At 35.4% G+C, this 21,691-nt stretch overlaps 1 protein-coding gene across 1 annotated transcript in view; it reads left to right on the forward strand.

Moving 5' to 3' along the window:
• Positions 1–21,691, forward strand: part of USH2A (usherin) — an 815,757-nt gene that overhangs the window by 480,412 nt on the left and 313,654 nt on the right. The window contains exon 38 of the mRNA XM_002760516.6: positions 5,129–5,308. Within this exon, the coding sequence (XP_002760562.4) occupies positions 5,129–5,308 (180 nt within the window). The remainder of the gene's footprint in view (positions 1–5,128; positions 5,309–21,691) is intronic.

Genomic DNA, 21,691 nt, shown 5'->3' on the forward strand with positions numbered 1-21,691 from the left:
GAGAATGAAATGGAAGAAGAGTTAAAATCTGTGGCTCCTGCTTTGGTTTTGAATCTGGAATTTTTTGAGCTTCATTGAGGGCTGAAATCCTGTAAGTGGCTCTAGGTCTTTGAATTGAACTGTGTGTTTGTAGGGGTGAGAGAACATTAGACTCACTGAGTGGCATGGTTCCTGGAGATGTACAAGTTCTTTTTTGAGCTGAGCAAAATGGTTATGTAATTGCATACTTCTCATAATTATTGAGTAATTATATACTTCTTATAATTACTGAGTAATCATTGTTCTATAACTAGAACTTAATGTTACAACTAATTGTATAATTACCATGTATTAATGTTGTTATCTGGGAAGCTTAGAATAAAGTGATACTTACATATTTCCCCCGCCATGCCATTTTCAAAGTAAGCAATAGTATTGTTTTACAGCTCAAAATTTCCTTCAAAACAAACAACAAAATGCAGTGGAAAAAACCACCAACATTATAATCATACACATTTACTCATTGATTTTGTATTTGTCCCTGGCTGAAAATTTGTTATTTCATAACAAATATATAACAATATATTTGTGTATTTTATAACAATAGATTTTGCAGTGACTTCCTCCATCCTCAAATTATATTCTCATGGCTTAATTTTAGAATTTCCATTGTTGCTTTGGAAATTTCAGTCTTTTCTAAGACCTGAGAGACAATTGAATATCTGCTTGTGTCTCTGTAGGACAAGCCGACCTTTTTGAAGTTTTACAATTGAGCATATAACGACAGCAGAAATACTTCCAAGGAGCTCAGTATCATTGGGACAGGAGCAGATCTTCCCATGCTGACAATGTAGTTCTTCTTAGGCAATGGTCAGAAGAGACTCATATTTAATCTTAACCACGTTTCTTGAGTTCAGGAACTATGTCTCATGTACTTGGGGCATGTTCTCATCAGTGCCTAGCAAAGTCTCCTTCTTGCATGCAGTTGGAACTTGATAATCTTCAGTAGAAGCAAGTTGACTAGTTGTAAAGAACCTAGGAAAGCTAAAGTGGCATAATTTGGTAATGTCTTTTTAGTGCTCAATGAAATTATCAAAAGCTGCTTTGTAGATTTCATAACACCTTGCTAATATATATTACACATATAGCGGAGTGTGTTATCTACTTCCATTTTAGGAGCTTGAAATCATTCTTGAAGCTACGAAGATGTCTTTACCTGGCTTTACTGAAAGTGAATAGAAATTATCATTGTCGTGTTTTAGCCCACAAGTACTACTTATTCTCTTTGAAATAAACTACTCCTTTAGACGTGCCAATTTTGAGTCCAGAGTAATAAATTATTTTATGCCACTAGGGCTATCTTGAGCTCATGGAAAAAACTGTGTATTTTATAACAATAGATTTTGCAGTGACTTCCTCCATCCTCAAATTATAAGTATCTTTTTCAATAACTTTTTGTATGTTTTTAAAGTTTGTTGGACTTATCCACATTTCATAAAAACATTCAAGTCATAACCAGATATCAGATACTTTTTTGCATTACTTGATCTTCATTAATTTCAGTTTGAAATATAATCTGATGGGATAATGGCACATTGGTAGTGGATGAGATTAGTGCTGCTTTGTTTATTGAAAAACCTTAGAATTTAGATTAATAATAATACATTGTTAAGGTTTTTGTTTTTGTTTTTGTTTGTTTTTGTTTTGTTTTTTTGAGATGGAGTTTCGCTGTTGCTACCCAGACTGGAGTGCAATGGCACAATCTCGACTCACCGCAACCTCTGTCTCCTGGCTTCAAGCAATTCTCCTGCCTCAGCCTCCCGAGTAGCTGGGACTACAGGTGTGCACTACCATGCCCAGGTAATTTTTGTATTTTTAGTAGAGACGAGGTGTCACCTTGTTGACCAAAATGGTCTCGATCTCTTGACCCCGTGATCTACCCGCCTCGGCCTCCCAAAGTGCTGGGATTACAGGTGTGAGCCACCACCCCTGGCCTCATTGTTAAATTGGAAGGGGTAGAGAATTTAAAAGGTAGATTGTTGCTACTGAAAAAATGAAATACAGGGTACAAAATTCTTAATCACTTGCAAGTTCTAAATGGCTGGAATGTATCAATTGTACAGATTACAACAAAAACAATAACATCATTCCCAGCTGCTGTTTCTGAGCAACTGTTATGTGCTAGATATGATAAAGAAATAATCGCATGTAATTTTCACAATAGCACTGCAATGTAAATACTGTGTTATCATTCCCAGTTCACAGATGAAGAACCAGGCTTTCAGAAATATTAAGTGTGTTAGCAAAGGGAACATTACTATAAAATACAAGAACAAGTTCGAATGCAGGACTTTTTGACAACCAGGTTTATCTTCTCTCCTTTGCGCTATACTTTGCTACTATGTTAAAATAAGACATAAAATGTTCTTGTAAATATCGAAAACATTACAGTTTGTATACTATACGATGCAAGATCACTTTTGCATGTATGATGCCATCTTTTATTTTTTTAAGCATTTGTTAACGATTATATCAGTGTCTGGGTATCTTGCGAATAGGCTTATTCTTTTCTTTGAAGTTCAGTATCATGTGTTTTTTCATTCATTTCTCTATATCTGCAGAAATTGTGTAGGAAAGATTAAATGTACATATATTAAAAAGTGGTTTTGTATAGAAAGAAGGTTATTTGAAGTAAATATTGGTGCTCTTTTAGAGAAAAAGTCTCATTCTGTCACCGAGGCGGGAGTGCAGTGACACAATTATAGTTTACTGTAATCTCAAATTCCTGGGTTCAAGTGATTATTCCATCTCATACTACAGGCTCATAACACCATGCCCAGTTACTTTTTAGTTTAAATTTTTTTTTTTAAGAGATAAGGTTTTGCTATGTTGTCCAGCCTGGCTGGTGCTCTTAATCATTCATTTTTCTGTTTTTTAAGAGTTATTCTAACATTTCCAAAATTGACAAAACCAAACAGCATTTAAAAACTTGTTTTATAAATTTTTCAGGAAAGCATCTAATATAAAAGGTATAAATGTTACAGTTTTCCTTTGTAGGCTTTTCATTATTTAAATCCTAATTTCTGACTCTACTTAACCTTAAATTTAACCTAATGGTATAAGAGACAGAGACAGAATACTGTTATCAGCAGAAGTATTTTCTTACATTTTGGACCTGGGAAAATTTGAAAATGGGTTTGCTGAAGCTTTGGAAGGATGGTGGTAGTGGGACCAGGGTAAGGACATATTGAAGGTGATTTTTTTTCTTTTTTTTTTTTTTTAACAAAGGGAGGGGGGGGAGAGAGAGAGGAGTGGGTGGAGAGAGAGGAGGAAGAGAGAGGGAGAGGAGAGAGAGAGGAGAGGAGAGAGAAAGAAAGGGAGGAGGGGGAGAAAGAGGAAAGGAGAGAAAGGGGAAGAAAGAGAGGAGAGAGGGGGGAGAGAGAAGGAGGGGGGGGAGAGAGAGAGAGAGAGAGAGAGAGAGAGAGAAGGAGACAAGTAGTCTAAGGTGATTTTTTTTTAATTGTATTTGGGCTCTGGGGTACATATGCATGTCCTGCATCTTGCAGGATTGTTGCATAGGTACATACATGTCATGGTGGTTTGCTGTCTCCATCCCTCAACCCTGATTGCCTATATCAGGCATTTCTCCCAGTGTTATCCCTCCTCCTCCTTCCGATCCCCTGCTACATCCTCTCCCCTCCCCTCTCTTCCACCCCTCAACCTAGCCCTGTGAGTGTTGTTACCTTCCCTGTGCCCAAGTGTTCTCATTGTTCATCACCTGCCTATGAGTGAAAACATGCTGTGTTTGGTTTTCTGTTCTTGTGTCAGTTTGCAGAGAATGATGGTTTCTAGGTTCATCCATGTGTCTACAAAGGACATGAACTCATCATTTTTATGGCTGCATAGTTTTTCATGGTGTATATGTGTGACATTTTTTTCTCAGTCTATCATCGATGGGCATTTGGGTTGGTTCCAGGTCTTTGCTATCATAAACAGCACTGTAATAAACATACGTGTGCATGTGTCTTTATAATATAACGATTTATAATCTTTTTGGTATATACCCAGTAATGGGATTGCTGGGTCAAATGGAATTTCTATGCAAAGACTCACATAGACTCAAAATAAAGGGATGAATGAAGGTGATTCTTTAAATAGCTAGGCAGCTTCTGCATTTTCTCATAAAGCTAGAAAAATTACATCTTCTGATCAAAGTGGACAGATAGTAACTCCCATCCCCAGTTGCTTTTCAGGATATTCTGACTAATTCTAATTTAAAGGGGCATTAGATAGAAAGAAATACACCCCCATTTCAAGCAAAGTGAACAGAAAATACCTCAGCTGGTGATATATGCAATATTAGATAAATATTCTGCCTGAGTATAGTATGTATATCCAGAACCATTCTATGTGAGAAAAAAGGTGTTATTTCTTCCTGTCTGCACATCCAAAAAAATTCAGGGATTTTCACTGGGAAAAAAAAAACTCAAAAAAGTATAAACAACTCATCAAGTAATCAATTTATACATTTATATGCTTGATACTTGTGATATGGCTTTATCCTACAGTTATGTAAGAATATTCATCAAATTATTTTGATTGCTCTGATGAATAAATTGGCCTGGTCAACCCAGATAACATTTTTATTCACGAGATAATAAAATCCAAATATGGGGCCGGCGCGTTCGCTCACGCCTATAATCCCAGCACTTTGGGAGGCCGAGGTGGGTGGATCACAAGGTCAAGAGATCGAGACCATCCTGGTCAACATGGTGAAACCCCATCTCTACTAAAAATGCAAAAATTAGCTGGGCATGGTGGTGCGCGCCTGTAGTCCCAGCTACTCGGGAGGCTGAGGCAGGAGAATTGCTTGAACCCGGGAGGCGGAAGTTGCGGTGAGCCAAGATCACGCCATTGCACTCCAGCCTGGGTAACAAGAACGAAACTCTGTCTCAAAAAAATAAATAAAAATAAATAAATAAAATTCAAATATGCACCATCAATAGAACCACATGTAATGCCTCTTAGAGTGGTAAAGTGACAGTTCTGTTTAGTACAGAATATTTAGAAGCTCAAGAATATACTCACATAATAGTAGGAAATAATTCTTAGATGTGCATTCATTTTAATAATTTTCTTTTTTAATCAGCAGGTAATAACTACACCCTTCTGAATGTCACAAAAGTTATGTACAGTGGAGAAGAGACAAACTTTTGGGTGCTCATCGATGGGCTGGTTCCTTTTACCAACTATACTGTGCAAGTCAATATTTCAAATAGCCAAGGCAGCTTGATCTCCGATCCTAGAATGATCACGATGCCTCCAGGAAGTAAGTCTATGTAAATGTTGGCTATCTAATTTTATATAAATGTCCTGAACTAAGTGTCCATTGAATATCTTGTTTATTTTTAGAGGTATTTTATTTTAGAACTTAGAGGCTCAATTGTATTTCTGGTTCTTTGGATTGTTGTTTTGCTTTGTTTATTGAGATTTGTTAATTGATGGTCTTTTATTGTTTTGTTGAGACTGCCTTCATCCAACTCACACTGTGTTTGTGTGTTTATATATACCATACACACACATATATCCCTGGATTTCTGCATAAGAAATTGGGCAACACTTTTTGTTTGAGACCTAGAGCCAAAATTGATATCTGTAATGTGAGCTTCCATTTTCTACTGCAAATGATTCCCATTCCTGGTGTTCTAAATAACTACTTCAATTATATACTTAAACTACTGTCTTTGGCCAAAAGGGCAGGGTGCAGATGACAGAATAGGAAAATTCCATTTGCACTACTAAAACATAGCTTTAAATTCCTAATCCTAATGATTACAGTTCAGCAGGGCCACATTCACGTGTGAAATATGATACAGTCTGGCTATTTTTATTTTAAATATTTCTATAAATACCAACCTATCTATTCACAATTACCATTATTTTGATGTGCCATCAATTCCACCATGGTTTAACTAGTTGTGGGAAATAATTGCATTTAGGAAAAGTCCCTGTAGGGTTGACATGGATGGCCTTGAACAGAAAGCATGCCTAATAATGTTAAGAGCATGATTCTCAATTGGGTGTTCAAGAATGTGTGTTTTCTGAAAATAGTGAAGCCAAAGGACCCCAGCACACCCAGTGTCTGCCTTGTAGCCCAGATTCCAGGATTGAGTGTGTTCTGGACTAAGGGAGAATGTCACAGTTTTTTGTCAGCAGTCTGAGGGTAGGTTAACCCACTTCCAGTTATAAGGAGTATAAGAACAGAACATGCCTTATCACTGCAGAAAAATAAAGGGAAATCTTCAATTTGTATGGAACACCTCTCCTGCCAAAAAGATTCAATACTTGTTATATCATAAAACCACTATTATCTACCTTTTAGGCCATTATTAAAATTAATGAATTGATGTTTTTACTAAAACACTTGAAACTCTAAATGTTAGAAGCTACATTACTTAAAAAAGAATGCTTAAAAGAAACTTTTTGGGCTGATCAACTCAGGTTAGTATAATATTTATTGAACCAATAATTTTAAAAGGGAATTGAATTTAGATATATTTATTTAAAAATTGAGACAGAAACACAAAATGAAACAAATTTCCCCTACTAAAATAAACCTTAGGTAGTTATGTCTTCCATTTTTCGCTTGAACACATGTGCTAGGAAGGACAGAAAACTGTGATGACTCTAAACCTTAGTATATAATATGCTTTATTTAAATTTAGAAATTAAAGAATAATCAGTGCCATAATAGAGATTTTAAGTTTGATAGTAATACCTTTTCTATAAGATATATACAAGATTTAATAAACATGTTTATTTTATGGTATTTATACTGATTTAAATAGTTTGTGATTTACAGTAATTTATATCATGTTCATAAAATAGGGCAAATTTAATTTATTGTTTAATTTATTGTTTAAAATAAACAATAAATTAATTTATTGTTTAATTTATTGTTTATGTGTTTGGAATGTATGGTCTAATAATTTGTTATTTACACATATATCATGATTCAATTAAGAATAGCAAGCTCCTACTGCTAACTGAATATCCACTATGTGAATATACCTGTCAGTAAAAGGGTTAATATTATGCAAACAGGAAGAAACTATTGTTTTATAGTGGTGTTGTCAAACTAAGTACACTGTTAACTGAGGCTTATCTCCATCTCTGCTCTGTGGATGCTTATCTGTGTCATTACCATAATGCACTGCAGGCCCACACTCTCTGGGCCTGATGCAATCATTCACTTTATGTATTCAGAAATCTAGAATTTGGGAGTTGGCCCTTCACCAAAGAGGAAGCAAAAATCTTTAAAGACAGACAGTGGTTTGCTAAAGTTTATTATGGCCGTTAGGACATACTTTCTTTTTTCATTAGATTGTTGTTGATTACAATTAGGAAACTTATAGCTTTGAAATTATCTTTTTTATGACCTTGTGGCAGTTTAAAGGTGATACCTCATTGATTAAATAGGTTTTAGTTCATGCTTCCTTTTACTTAATGATCTGAAAACATATTATCCTGATTTACACATAAAAATCATGCTGAAAAGCATGTGGCATTCACTAGAATATGTGTGTTTAAGTAGAATTAAATTAGTACTGAGAGTTATTAAAGAAATCTTCCATGCCTTTGTCCAGTGAACTGTGTTTCATTCTGAAATGAATAATAAATGAACCAATATACAGAAGCGAACCAACTTATGGGCAGAGAAGGTTCTATATCCTATTTACTTTTCCATTATATTTGGATTGTTATCATTATTGCCATTTCCTTGATTTCAATATTAGATCTCTTTTATGGTGATGTTGAATTCCCAGTATCTTTCAATGCTGGCTGATGCAAGACATGTAATGATAATATTCTTAGCTCTGCTTCTTTTGCATAGTTTTAAAACATAATAATAAAAGAGTTGGGCAAAATAAAATGCTCTTTTTTTCATCAAATATTTTCTATCAAATATGACCTGGAAAACTCCCTTTATCCATTTAATCTGGCCAAATCCTACTCATTTTTTAGGCTTGAACCTAAAATTAGTCCATCAGAAAGTCATCTTTTGCCAACAGAGGCTGAGATAAGGCCTTTCTGTATCCCAGAGAAGAATTATATTATAATGAAATTGCCTGTTTAATCTGTCACAGTCACTGGTTATAAGATCCTATAGAGTAGGAAGTATTTCTTACTCACATTTTTATCTTCAGCACCTAGACTAAACCTGACACATGGTAGGTGCATAATGAATAATTGGTGAATGAATGAATGAATAAATTAGTCAAGAGGACTTAACTATTAGTTTTAAATTTTAAGTTTATCATGGCTCAGGCTCATCAGGCCTCATCTCAACCTGAGCAACCTTGTATTTTAGCCAGTTGTGAAAACGTGACCTTCTCCGTACACCACTGTCCAATGTAGGAATGCTGTGGTTATGTAGATAAAATTGGAAACTCAATCTGTAAGTAGGGTGAGCATATTGGTGGTAAGAGGTATTCTTATATTACACCAACTCATCACTCTTTTTTTTTTTTTTTAATTTTTTATTGGATTTTAGGTTTTGGGGTACATGAGCAGAGCATGCAAGACAGTTGCATAGATACACACATGGCAGTGTGCTTTGCTTTTCTTCTCCCCTTCACCCACATTTGGCATTTCTCCCCAGGCTATCCCTCCCCACCTCCCCCTCCCACTGGCCCTCCCCTTTTCCCCCCAATAGACCCCTCTGTTTAGTACTCCCCTTTCTGTGTCCATGTGTTCTCATTTTTCCTCACCCGCCTATGAGTGAGAATATGCGGTGTTTCATTTTCTGTTCTTGTGTCAGTTTGCTGAGGATGATGTTCTCCAGATTCATCCATGTCCCTACAAACGACACAAACTCATCATTTCTGATTGCTGCATAATATTCCATGGTGTATATGTGCCACATTTTTCCAATCCAGTCTATTATCATTGGGCATTTTGGTTGATTCCAGGTCTTTGCTATTGTAAACAGTGCTGCAATGAACATTCGTGTACATGTGTCCTTATAGTAGAACGATTTATAGTCTTGGTATATATCCAAAAGACTATAAATCATCACTCTTTTATTCTTCCCTATAGTGATTACTTTTCTCAGGTGTGCACAGAATAAACAATCCTTAGTTTAGATAGGAATTTGGAAAGGAGAGACAAAAGGATCACACTCCAAAGAATTTTACCACGATATATCATCTCTTAATTGATGGTTAGAACACATCTTATTTGCCAGTCCTACCTCTGTTTTTCTGATGAAAAAATATACGATTAAGAATATGATAAATACAAGTTATTTGAAGATAGAAATTAAAGCAAGAAGAAGCTGCTACTAATAACTCAGCACACAGATGGACAGTGGCAATTCCCAATTAACACCCATGTTTTATTTGGACAACTGGAGGAGCTTCTCTCTTTTTTTCCAATTATGTGACAGATCCTCCCCTCCTTCTGCACACTCAAGTTTTTTGTATTTCTACAATTACTGTATTTTTAGGTTGTTTGTAATAACATAATGCTCATATTTAGCACTAAGGTACTCTTGGAAATAAAGAATATATTTAATCAGAGCTCTTGAATAGCATTATGGTACAGGTTCAAGAGTTCCAGGAAAAGAATTTAAAAAATAAAAACGAATCCAAATGTTAATCCATAAATATGAAACTTTCCTATGGCCTTTACCCCTTCAAGGTCTGGAGTTACTAATGGGGTTAGGATTTCAACGCTTAATGGGGCTCAGTGCATTAGTGTTTTGTATGCATGGAATTCAGCATTCAGTTTAATAAGTGGTTGACATTGGTGATGTCCCTTAATTTGCTTAAATCTAATTGGCTCTTTTATCAGTCAAACCTGTATGGATTGGCAATTGATCAGAAAGGGTCAGCCATGACTCTGCATGTAGTTAAATGATGGAAGCACCAGTTAAAGTCACAGTTGCATGATAATAAGCAAAGGAAGAACAAATGAGCTTAGAGGAGGAAGGCAAAGAAGCTTAGAAGTTTTGCAGGATCTTCAAGTTCAGAACAAAGGCATTATAGAGTATATAAATTTTAAATACACTGCATTTTGCCTCCAGACTTAAACCTTTTTTTTCCAGATGAACTGAAATCTTGTCTGAAACTGTCTTTGTTACATCAAAGAACTACTGAGAAAGCTAAAAGAGACAGAAGAAGCATAAAAGGGCATAGTTTAAAATGATTAGTGACAAATTCCATACTGACGAGCTAGAAACAGATTTTTTATGAAAGTTTTATATTATTCCAAAAAGGAATAATTCTCTTCTGTTTATCTTTTTCTGAACTGCTTTATTGTAACAGTAGAAGGAACTTGAAGCCACCCTGGTTTGTGAACCTAATCCAGTTTTCTTCTGACAGTAAATAATTTGTCATTAGTACTTTTAAATTGAGAATTATTATAATCTACAAACAGTATAAAGTACTAAGCTTGAGAAATCTGTTTATTTTCCCGAAGGTGTTATTAGAAAACCAAAAATTGAGAGAGGCAAAATAGTTGTGAGTAGTTTGTTTCACAGGGTCTTTTTGACTGTCTCTTTTTCCCTGAACCCCCTCCCCACTTCTCTGCCTAAAATATCAATGAAAAAAATCAAAGATAGAAAACATTAGGAATTAAAACTTAGGCACGTTGCAAAAGCACAGATGTTGGAGTCCTAAAAACTCAAATCCACCTCTTTCCCTCACTGCTTGAGTGACTAGGAGCAAATTTTGCTCATCCATTAAAGAGGCTGGATGGTAATTCCCACCGGATGTAACTGGCCAGCGGATTTAACAACATGATATATGTAATGTGTTTAGCGTATTGCCTGTCTTGATAAACATTTGATGCTTTCTACCTCCTTTGTTCTATATTCCTACTAAGACTCCTTTTGGGGGCCTGGAAAATGCCCTACAGAAAAGGCAAGTGAAAAAAATCTGACTTTCACATAGGCTGCGGAGAACAGGATAATTTCATCTTGCCACATTCCTATCCCTTCCTACACTTACCTCTTAACTTGTTGATGTACATATGGCCAGACCCATAACCCTGCTAAGGGGTGTTTGTGATGAGTTTTAGATGATGAAGTAGGCAGGACGCATGGGAAGTGATTTTCTTTTTGAAATAGCTTTAGCATCCTCCTCCATGACCTCTAGATCATAATTTGCAAATGATTTTTACATCAAGCTTTTGTTGGTTATCTTGGGATTTCACACTTTTTCCTTAATAAAACTCTTCTTCTGTGGTTATAAAGAGCTACTTATTGAATATAATTATTTTCGCTTTTCAAAAATATCTATTATCTATATATTTTATTCACAAATCCTTTTTTTACATTGTTAATGCTAGCCGTAATTTGAAATTTTATTCTAAAACTTTTTGACTTTTTCCTAATCATTCTCAAATACATATATTTAAAAGTTACATCTTGGAATATAAACTTTTTTTTTCATTTTTCACTAAATAGGAAAGTTTAGTAGTTGTTCAGCCAATGTGCTTTTGAATAACTAAATGAAATGTTTGCTTTTAAAAATGTTAGTATATGGTTTTTGCCCAATAATGCCACTAAAGGAATAATATATTAATGACTGACTTTTTTTAACTCAAACTACTGAATCCATTTCTGTTTAGAATTTAGGAGACTGGAATGTTCTTTCAGGTACTGCTGTGTAACAAGCCACTCCAAAAGTTAGCAACGTAAAACAACCATTCTTCATTATTTCTCACATGATTGTGTGGGTTGTCAGCATGGTTTTTCTTGCTCCAGGAGGCTAAACTGGGCTTCTTCAGAGTTCCCAGGGAAAACTCAGGGTTTCTAGCGTCAAGCCCCAGTATGCAAGCCCTGAAAACCTTTGCTTGTCTCAGACTGTCCAAAGCAGATTTCTTGGCCAAGTCAAGAAGCATGCATGCTAGAATGTATGATTTACTGGAGCCTGATAATTTGTCAATCTTCCGTAAATGTCTAAGTGATTGGTTTTTAGATCCTGTATGTACGTCTGTATATGAACACACACATGCAAGTATTATAGTTACACAATTTCTCTTTTAAATTAGTCCAATTTTTGAAATAATGATGCACTAGCACCAAAAAAATGAAGAAAGTACTTTACTAAATTTTTCCTTGAAGAAGGTATAAGAAAACCTTTCCTTACATGACAATTAATTTTGACATTTTATTTCAGTGTAAAGATCAAGAAATTTATTTCAATAGGTTTTTGTTTAAAATGTTTGTAGCTCCCTACTAGAGGGAAAATTCTGATCTCCTTTTATAGGTAGATGATTTCTTTAAAACATTATCTTAGTTATTTCTCAAATCTAGGGCTTGAATATTCTGATTTCTACTTGTAACTCTGAGCTGTGAGAGTGGAAACTGTGTGTGATTTGTATATTTTTTGTAGCTGCATTGTCTAGCATAAAATATTTGGTGAATAAATTACCAGAACTCTTTGTGGTAGTGATAACATGGAAAATAATCCTGAAAATTATCTTTTGCTATTGCTTTGTCTTTTACTTAGATAAACATTTAGGGTTGAAATCATTCTAAAATCAATTTTATTCCTGTTAAGATTACCATAACTGTGTAAAAACACATAATATAGGACCCTCTTGAGGTATGTTTATACATTTGTGTGTGTATATTTAATTCTCTGTTTTACCTACCATTTTATTTTTTATTTTTAAATAATTTCAACTTTTATATTGTGTTCAGGGATACATGTGCAGGCTTGTTACATGGATATATTGTGTGATACTGAAGTTTCAGGTGTGATTGACCCTATTGCCCAGATAGTGAGCAGAGCACCCAATAGTTGGTTTTTCAGTTCTTTTCTCTCTCCTCCTCTCCCTCTTCTGGCAGTTTCCAATGTAATCATCATTTTCAATTAACTTACCTGTTGGGACTGGCAGTTGAACAGTTAACTGAAAATAATGATTAAAACAGAACATTTAAAAAATCTAAATATATATTAAACACAACTTTAATTTAGAACACATAATTATATATTTATCTATATATTTATCCACCAATCTAATTATATAGGGCCAAGTTGTTTCCTTGGAGTGTTAATTTAGTACTTATAAGTTCAACATATTTGCTACAAAACTACACCGGTAATGCATAGTTGATTATTTCTACTTCAAAACTTCTTTAAAAAGAGATCAAGGCCGGGCACGGTGGCTCACGCTTATAATCCCAAGCACTTTGGGAGGCCGAGGTGGGTGGATCACAAGGTCACGAGATCAAGACCATCCTGGTCAACATGGTGAAACTCCGTCTCTACTAAAAATACAAAAATTAGCTGGGCATGGTGGCACGCACCTGTAGTCCCAGCTACTCGGGAAGCTGAGTATTGCTTGAACCCAGGAGGCGGAGGTTGCTGTGAGCCAAGATCGTGCCATTGCACTCCAGCCTGGGTAACAAGAGCCAAACTCCATCTCAAAAAAAAAAAAAGAGATCAAAAATTTAAAAATAATTAAGGAGGAATCTAATTACAGAATTGTTTGGGTTTTTATAATTTCCTAAGTTTTTTAGTTACTTTTCCTACACAAATTTCACGGTATTGTTTTATTAAGTCTTCACTGTTAAGTTTTTCAAAGCAGTTAATTTTCATAGAAAAAAGTTTCTATTATGTTAACAGTGCTCATCAGTTTAATAATTATTTAATTAAATGACATAATCACAATGAGAACCACAATTGTCATCACAGTGTTGAAAAATACAACTGACTCTTGGTGAGTGTATAATTCTACTGACGACTGCAGAATGCTGGCCTTGAATTAAGAGTAGTCAACTATCCATCTCTGCAATACAGAGTGAATGTAAATGTGCTATTAAGAATAGGTAGGTAAAGCAAGTGTCTACTATTTAGGAAAAAGATACACTTCAAAGGTTGCAGAATGATCCACCCTCAGAGCAGCCTACCCAAGTAGGAGAGGCAGGGCAATGCTACCAAATTCTTCTCTTAGGTTAAACATTACAACAGCTCTGCCTTAAAAGAAAAAAGAAATCATTGATTATATCCCTTCAATTGATTAGGGACAAGGTCTGAGATTTTTGGTGTAACTTGCTCAGTGAACATATTTTTCTCCTTCAGTTTTTTAAGGAAAGAACTGAGCTTTCTCTCCTATTTTCAAATTTCAACCAAAATCTCTTTCTTTCTTTTTTTTTTTTTTTTTTGAGACAGAGTTTCACTCTTGTTACCCAGGCTGGAGTGCAATGGTGCAATCTCAGCTCACCGCAACCTCCGCCTCCTGGGCTCAGGCAATTCTCCTGCCTCAGCCTCCCGAGTAGCTGGGATTACAGGCATGCACCACCACGCCCAGCTAATTTTTTGTATTTTTAGTAGAGACGGGGTTTCACCATGTTGACCTGGATGGTCTCAATCTCTTGACCTTGTGATCCACCCGTCTCGGCCTCCCAAAGTGCTGGGATTACAGGCGTGAGCCACCGCGCCCGGCCCCCAAAATCTCTTTCTAAGACCTCAGAGGAATGAATTGTGGGTAGCACTATCAACCAACCATGGGGAGAATGGAATCTTTTTTAGCAGGATCTAAGAGAACTAGGAGCAACTAGATAACTCAAAAGACAAGTATAGACCACAAAGCAAAAGAATAAATAAATAAGAATTACAAATGCAAACTCTATTGTATCTTGCACTTTCTTCATGCATTGTGGCACTGAGCATTGTAAAATATTTCTATGCCTTTTAAAATCAACTTAGTGCAATATCAAGATGCTACTTTTAAAAAATGAAATCAAAAATGTCAAAGTTTTCTTGCCAGGAACAGATATAGAGCCGATCAGTATGTGTGTTCTATTTTTCATCTGCTTTGTATCCACTTTGAATTTTTTTGAAAAATATAAATAGAAACAGTAATGTGCAGGGGGCAATGGAATATCTTAAAAATGGAAAGAGTACAAAGGAATGGAAATTTAAAAAATAAACTGTAGGTTAGCAGCTGAAATAAACAATAGGCTAAGATGGTATACTACCTTATTCAAAGGGTAGAAGGAAAGATGAGATTAACTGCTTTTTATAATGTAAAAGCCACAATGAAGATATAGGATGGTGAGGAATGGCGTTCTTTAAAACGACAACATTCTACCACATAAACAGATGGTTTGTCTTCACCTTCAGTATGTTAAAAGCTACACAATTTATATTACATCCAGTTCATATGAATCTTTAGAATAGTTGTGCATAATGTTTTACTTCTGTGTATATCTTCCAAATGTGCTGCTATTTTTTCCCTGGAAAAATCAACCCGTTGAAAATAATAAAGCAGGAGAACTCAACAAATAAAAAGTATTTAAATTCTTAATAAAATAGTGTGCTTTCGAAAACACAAAGCAGGCCATTTAGTTTAACCCATGCTTTCTCCCAGGTATGTTATGAGAATAGAACCAAAGGATTTATCATTGTCTTAAACATGCTCTCAAATCTTTCCTAAAATTGTTACCTTTACTTTTTTAGAATTAATAGTTTAACCTGCTCTGTGTGTGTGTGTGTGTGCATGTGTGAGCAGGTGTATGTTTGTAATAGTACATATTATAAACCAAAGAGATGGATACATTTGTGAATAATTTGTGAATAATTTTTTTACTTTTTGCCATCTTGACAATGAACCTCCTGCTTATAAAAACACCTTAGAAAGAGACTAACTTCTGAGCTATGGAGAAGAGGGAAGGAAACTTTGAAGTGTGCTTACTGTGGACTCAACAAGCCTCCAGCAAAGGGCTGCCAGCTCTCCGTATTTGCATACTCTCATGTGGATTATATAGAAATACACATGCCCACACACACAATTAAGTGCTGTCTTTAAAGCTTCCTGGGGCAAAAGAGAGAGACTAAAAAAAAAAAATTAAAATCACATTTTTTTCTTTTTTACCAGGAGAGATGGGTGGGAAATATTGTTCCTTTAAGTTCCATTAATATTTTCTAAATCACATTTTAACAAAGAATAAGTACAATTCCCTTTACTTCTTTTTTCATGGAAGAAAGGTTTATCCATAACTTTAAGCTTATAAAAAAAATCATGTCTGTCTGACACTGCAGTCTAAAAGTAACTTGAAGATTTATTTGAATTCTTATAGTGCCCTAAAGAAATTTTTGCTTTATTTCTTTAAAATAATCTCTTGTTCTTTATTTTTCATAGACAAACTCTATGCTTGACTTGCATAAAATTCCATGAACATTTACCTGCCTATATAAATATCACAAAAGTGAGAAAATTCATAATATATCTTTAGATAATTAGAGACCATATTTCCAATCTTGTTTCATCAGCAGCGTCAAGCAAATCCCTTTTTTTATCTCTACAAAGGCATAGAGACCTCCCAGAGTCTCTTTAGGTTTTTTAGGAAAACCTAAAACCTTGAGGAAGGATAGTATTGTGACATGAGTAGGGAAATTCACTTATAACCACTATGATTTTCATGATTATTAATTAATCGAGATAAATGAAACTAGAAACATGAGGGTATCTAATACCTACTTTATTACATTAATCCTTCTTACACTTTGATGATCATTTTTGAATGTATACTTTCATTTTTATTTAAATGTTTCATATGTATGTATCATATCTTATCTACTAGAGTATAAATTCATGGGGAAGATAAAATGAATGGGCTGGGTGTGGTGTCTCATGCTTGTAATCCCAGCACTTTGGGAGGCCAAGGTGGGAGGATCACTTGAGCTCAGACATTTGAGACCAGTTTGGGCAGCATAGTGAGACTCTATCTCTATTTAAATTTTATAAAAGAAGAAATAAAATAGAATAAAAATGAATGGGTGAATGGAGGTAGACAGGAGTCACAGCTGATCTCACTCTTTCTTTCTCTAGCCCTCTCGGCATTTACCTTGACTCAGGAATATAGAAGGATATTAGTAATGATTACTATCATGCGCTTGTGGAGTGCTAGTGACGTAGTGTTATTTTTGCACCCAGAAGATACCCTGAAGGTATCTTCAGCCTTTCTTTGAATGAGGGCTCCAATTTCCCTCTCAGCACCCTGGGCTCTTTCAAGGTCAAAACATGTGCTGTGTGTGAAGTTGACTACATTTCCATGTCTGACCAACGAGGACATTGTATTCTCCTGACCACAGCGATTTTTTTTTTTTTCAGGAATGACAGGCATTCTAATCAAAGCCAATGAATGGCAGTAAACTAGTACAGTCAACAGAGGCATGTGTCTTGCCCTGTGTTTGAAAATGGGATTCAGCTCAATCTGCTGCTTAGCCATATCGCCCCTCAAAGAGTCTGAGACATTTAGCCAGCAAGGAGGAAAGCAGAGTGGATGTGAGAGGAGGTAGACTAGATTATGGTGATATCATTTGATCCTTTCAATCTAGCACTGCCCAACCCTAACTCTTTCCCTTGATTTTTTTTTTTTTCTTTTTTGATTACAGGAGCCCATTAACTCCTCTCATTGCTTAAGTCTCTGTGTGTTGTGTTTTCTGCCACTTGATAGCAAAAGCATTTGCCACAATGCTTGAGAGAAAGGTAAACAAGCAGAGAACATTTAGAGAACCCTCATTACTTCTTGAAAATTATGCCAAACGTGAAACTTAACATCTGTGTTTGGCTTTTGCTTGGGCTCTCAAATTAGGAAACCTCGAGAAATAAGCGGATGTGAAATGAGATCATATTTTCTAAAACTATGAAATGGCTTAACCCATTGTGAAAAATTCCCATTGGGGAATTTTTTAAATGAGCATCTTGTGGCTACATCTCTCTGTAGGGTTTCAAAATATGTTTCCTCAAGTCAGTTACATCTTCATCCTGGATTCCAGAGTTTGCTGTCTATTGGACCTCATAGGTAAGGTTTTTCCTTCTAGGAGTTCACAAACACAACTCCAGAGCAGGTTGGCATAGTGTCCAGTGCCTAGAAAAAAATTAAGATCATGTAACCTTTTATTTGCTAAAAAAGATACTTTTGATATTGTGATCATTCATGCCAAGGTAGCATTTATGAATACTAGGTGCAGGCGGAATTTTGCATATATTAGCTCATTTTATTCTCCTCACAAACCCTTAAGGAAAGTGCTATTATTATCCCTGTATATATATGTGAGGCTGTTGAAGAAATACGATTGGCCTGCAACTATTAAGGTCATGTTACTAGTAAAAGGCAGAGATTGTATTTAAATCTAGAGACTGGCTACAGAAGCCTCATTCTGAGCCACTATACTCAACTGTTTATTTGAAGCACCTTCTACTGACTATTCATATGCTCTCTTGGCAGAAGTGACACAGATTTTGAGGCTCCACTAATCAATGCAGGTCTGAAGAGATGACTTGACTCTATAGCAGTGTCAAATATAATTTTAAGGGTATTGTTGATTGAACTATGAGCTTTTTAAATCCTGTTGCAGATGGCCTAGAAAACTGTCCTCGATGACTACATAATCCATGCTCTAAACTTTATAATGTCATAAGAGAAAAAAAGATGTAGGTAAAACATGTTTACAGCCTTACAAAAATGCATTAAGCTGAAGCAATATTATGTGGTATATTCCCTGTGTGGAGAAGGCAAGGAAACCAACCAGTTAGGCCCATCCTTTGCCATTGTGGATATAAGTACTTAACTTGCCCACCAAGTATTTTGTCCAACTTCTTTCATATTTACTCATGGACTTCTATTATAAATTTTGATCAAAAGAAGACAGTGTTAAAATAGTCTTTGCATTTATCTATTTAAGAGAAAATGTTTATAATTTTTGTGAAAATATTATTTCTTTTTCTGCACTTTTAGCTCTTGATTTCTTGTGAGTTGCACTGTACATTTCTTTGTACATTATATCACAGTTCTTTGGATTGCGATAAAAAAATTTAGATTTTATGATTTGATTTGTTCTTGTAGAAACTTTTTTATAGGTGTGGCATAGAAAATTTCATTGGAATTTGTACAAATACATTTACCCAAAATATGAGCGCATAATGGTGGTGTCATTATTTTTCACTACTACATTGTCCTTTCTTTGGACTTCTATTAAAGTTGAATTCTTTGTGATAATGACTTTCATATCTTAAGAAAAATGAATAGTGTCATCTTTTGCTTGTACATAGTTCGCACTCTTGTCAAGAGGTTTAATTTATTGAATAGTATTAATTTAAAAAAATTGACAAACTTTCTTAAAATAGAGCAAGAAAACTTGTATTTGTAAAAACTAATGAAAGAACGAATCTTTTTCTTCCTGTACTAAAACAATTTTCTGTGAACAGCTGAAAAACACTATAGTCAGGTGAAGACACTTATTCACAAGCGGAATATTCTAGTAAAAAGCCATGTGAACGGTGCAAGTATGTGGGAAAATTGTTCACTGGAATGGTCACAAAATGACCATGTATGACCTCTGGGCCATCAGAAAGGAGGAATACTTTCCTCATCAAAATCTGAAGTTGAGGGCATGACCACAGAAAAAGTAAATCTTATTCCCATGGTTGACTCTGTAAATCAAGTACGCACGTCTCTTAGACTGTGCATTTGTAAAGCACGGTGTCTATCAAAATACCACAATTCAACGTATCCACCGTTTGCCATGACCAGCATTTTCATTTCCTGATTGTGTGACCTTGACAAACTTATCTCCTCTCTAAGCCTCATTTTGCTCGTCTGAAAAGGGGTTTCAGAATTATGGAAGTTTCCTCAGTTTGTTGAGACAAGGAATAAAGAATGTGTGTGCACTGAGAAGATCAGCTGGCACATTAGGTAGCTGCTCAATTCTTTGTTTAAAGCACATAAAGCATGAAATGTAAATAAGAAATATACATAAGCTATCACTATTAGGTTGCAAATTAAACTAACCTGTAAACATCTAAATTTTTATCTTCCTTGATGATTCCAACAGCTGTCTCTAAAACTAAGTGTAAGGAAACAGCAGACTGGTTGTGGTATATTAAATTATAAGTGAGGACTAATTTGAGGATCAAAGATGCTCTTTGGGAGATATCACTTGACTAGTAGGAAAAGCATTAGCTGTCTCCCTCTGTCTCATGTATTTGTTCTCTCTGTCTTAGAAATATCCTTCCCCACAGTTTCTGAATCTTGATGTTTAATTTAACACAAAGGTCTTTGAGAAACACAACAGGGGGTTGTTCCTGGTAGTTCTGGCATTGAGAAAATTGAAATGTACATGTTTTTTTCTCATTTATCAAAGAAGGGCAAGAATCTAAACTGACATCTTTTATCAAATGAATTATGAACTGTGTACTTTGTACCTAAGGGAACAACAACTAAATTAGGATTCCAGTTAAGAGAAAGAGAGAGACAAAAATAGGCTTTTAATAAAACATACAGTAATTTCTGTTACTGTGCCTGACAGTGACATGGCCAGATACAGTTCTATTGTAGAACTAGTGAATGGATGCAGGCTACTCTGAAATCTTTAAATGTGTTTGAGATATCTTCTCAGAAAAAATTAAACCGAAATTTCTTATGTTGTTAGACTTTATGGTCAGTGAAATAGTCTTGATCATCTGAAGTGAACTTTCAGCTTTTTACCAATGCTTACTTTCTTAAAAAAACAACAATTGCAAACTTTTCATGTCCAGAGAAAATATGAAATTATAGGTTGCTTGAGACGGAAAAATACTATGCAGAATAAAAATGATGTAAATGAAAATGCCACATTCCATCTCTCCTCTGTTTATCTGTAACACCTACATGAATGCACACTGCACACTATACCCTCATGTTATCCTGCTGTTAAAGAGCATGAATTCTAAGATCAGTGGGACTTGGTTCAAATCTTAATTTCCCCCCTCCTACTAGCTTTATGAACCTTGGCAAGTTATACAGTCAGACTCTGCTTTACTTTGTTTATCTGTAAAATGGTAGTAAATAATAAGCACTATCTCATAGGATTAACACTTAAAGCTTAATTGTGATGATGCCTACAATGATACAGCACGATGCAGTACACACAGTAGTTGTTACATTGCACTGTTTTATCCTTCCCTATGTGAGAAGATTGGGCAACAAGCAGCAAGTTGACACTCCGCTATTTAATGGCCACTGATTCCTGGAGTATATGAAGCATTAGAATTAAAATTTTAAGGAGATCATGTCTATGCAATATATCCAATAATATGTGTTTTTTTGAGACAGAGTCTCACTCTGTTGTTGCCCAGCCTGGAGTGCAGCAGTGCAATCTCAGCCTCACTGTAACCTCCACCTCCCAGGTTCAAGCAATTCTCCTGCCTCAGCCTCTTGAGTAGCTGGGACTATAGGCACATGCCACCATGCCCGGCAATAGATTAGGTGCCTTACCAGCAACAGAAATTTATTTCACACAGTTCTGGAGACTGAGAAGTCCAAGATCAAGGTGCTGGCAGATTCAGTGTCTAGTGAAGATTCTTCCTCATAGACAGTCATTTTCTTTACTCTAACTTCACATGGCAGAAGGGGTGAGAAGTCTTACTTAGGGCTCTATTATAAGGGCACTAACCTCATTCATGAAGGCTACAATCTCCTAACTTGATCACTTCCTAAGGCTCCATCTCCTAGATGGTGAGAATTTCAACATAAGAATTATAGGAGAGACATAGACCATAGCAGATGCCCTACATTTAATTTAAATATTTTAATGCTAGATCTAATTATTATTTAAGTAATTATTCAACTTTAATATTATAGCCAATCCCATTGTTACAATGACTTTTATAACCCATCTGTTCTGATATGTCAATCATTAAGTGACTAAAA

This window comes from Callithrix jacchus, chromosome 19, assembly GCF_049354715.1.
Source record: "Callithrix jacchus isolate 240 chromosome 19, calJac240_pri, whole genome shotgun sequence".
NCBI classification, from domain to species: Eukaryota; Metazoa; Chordata; class Mammalia; order Primates; family Cebidae; genus Callithrix; species Callithrix jacchus.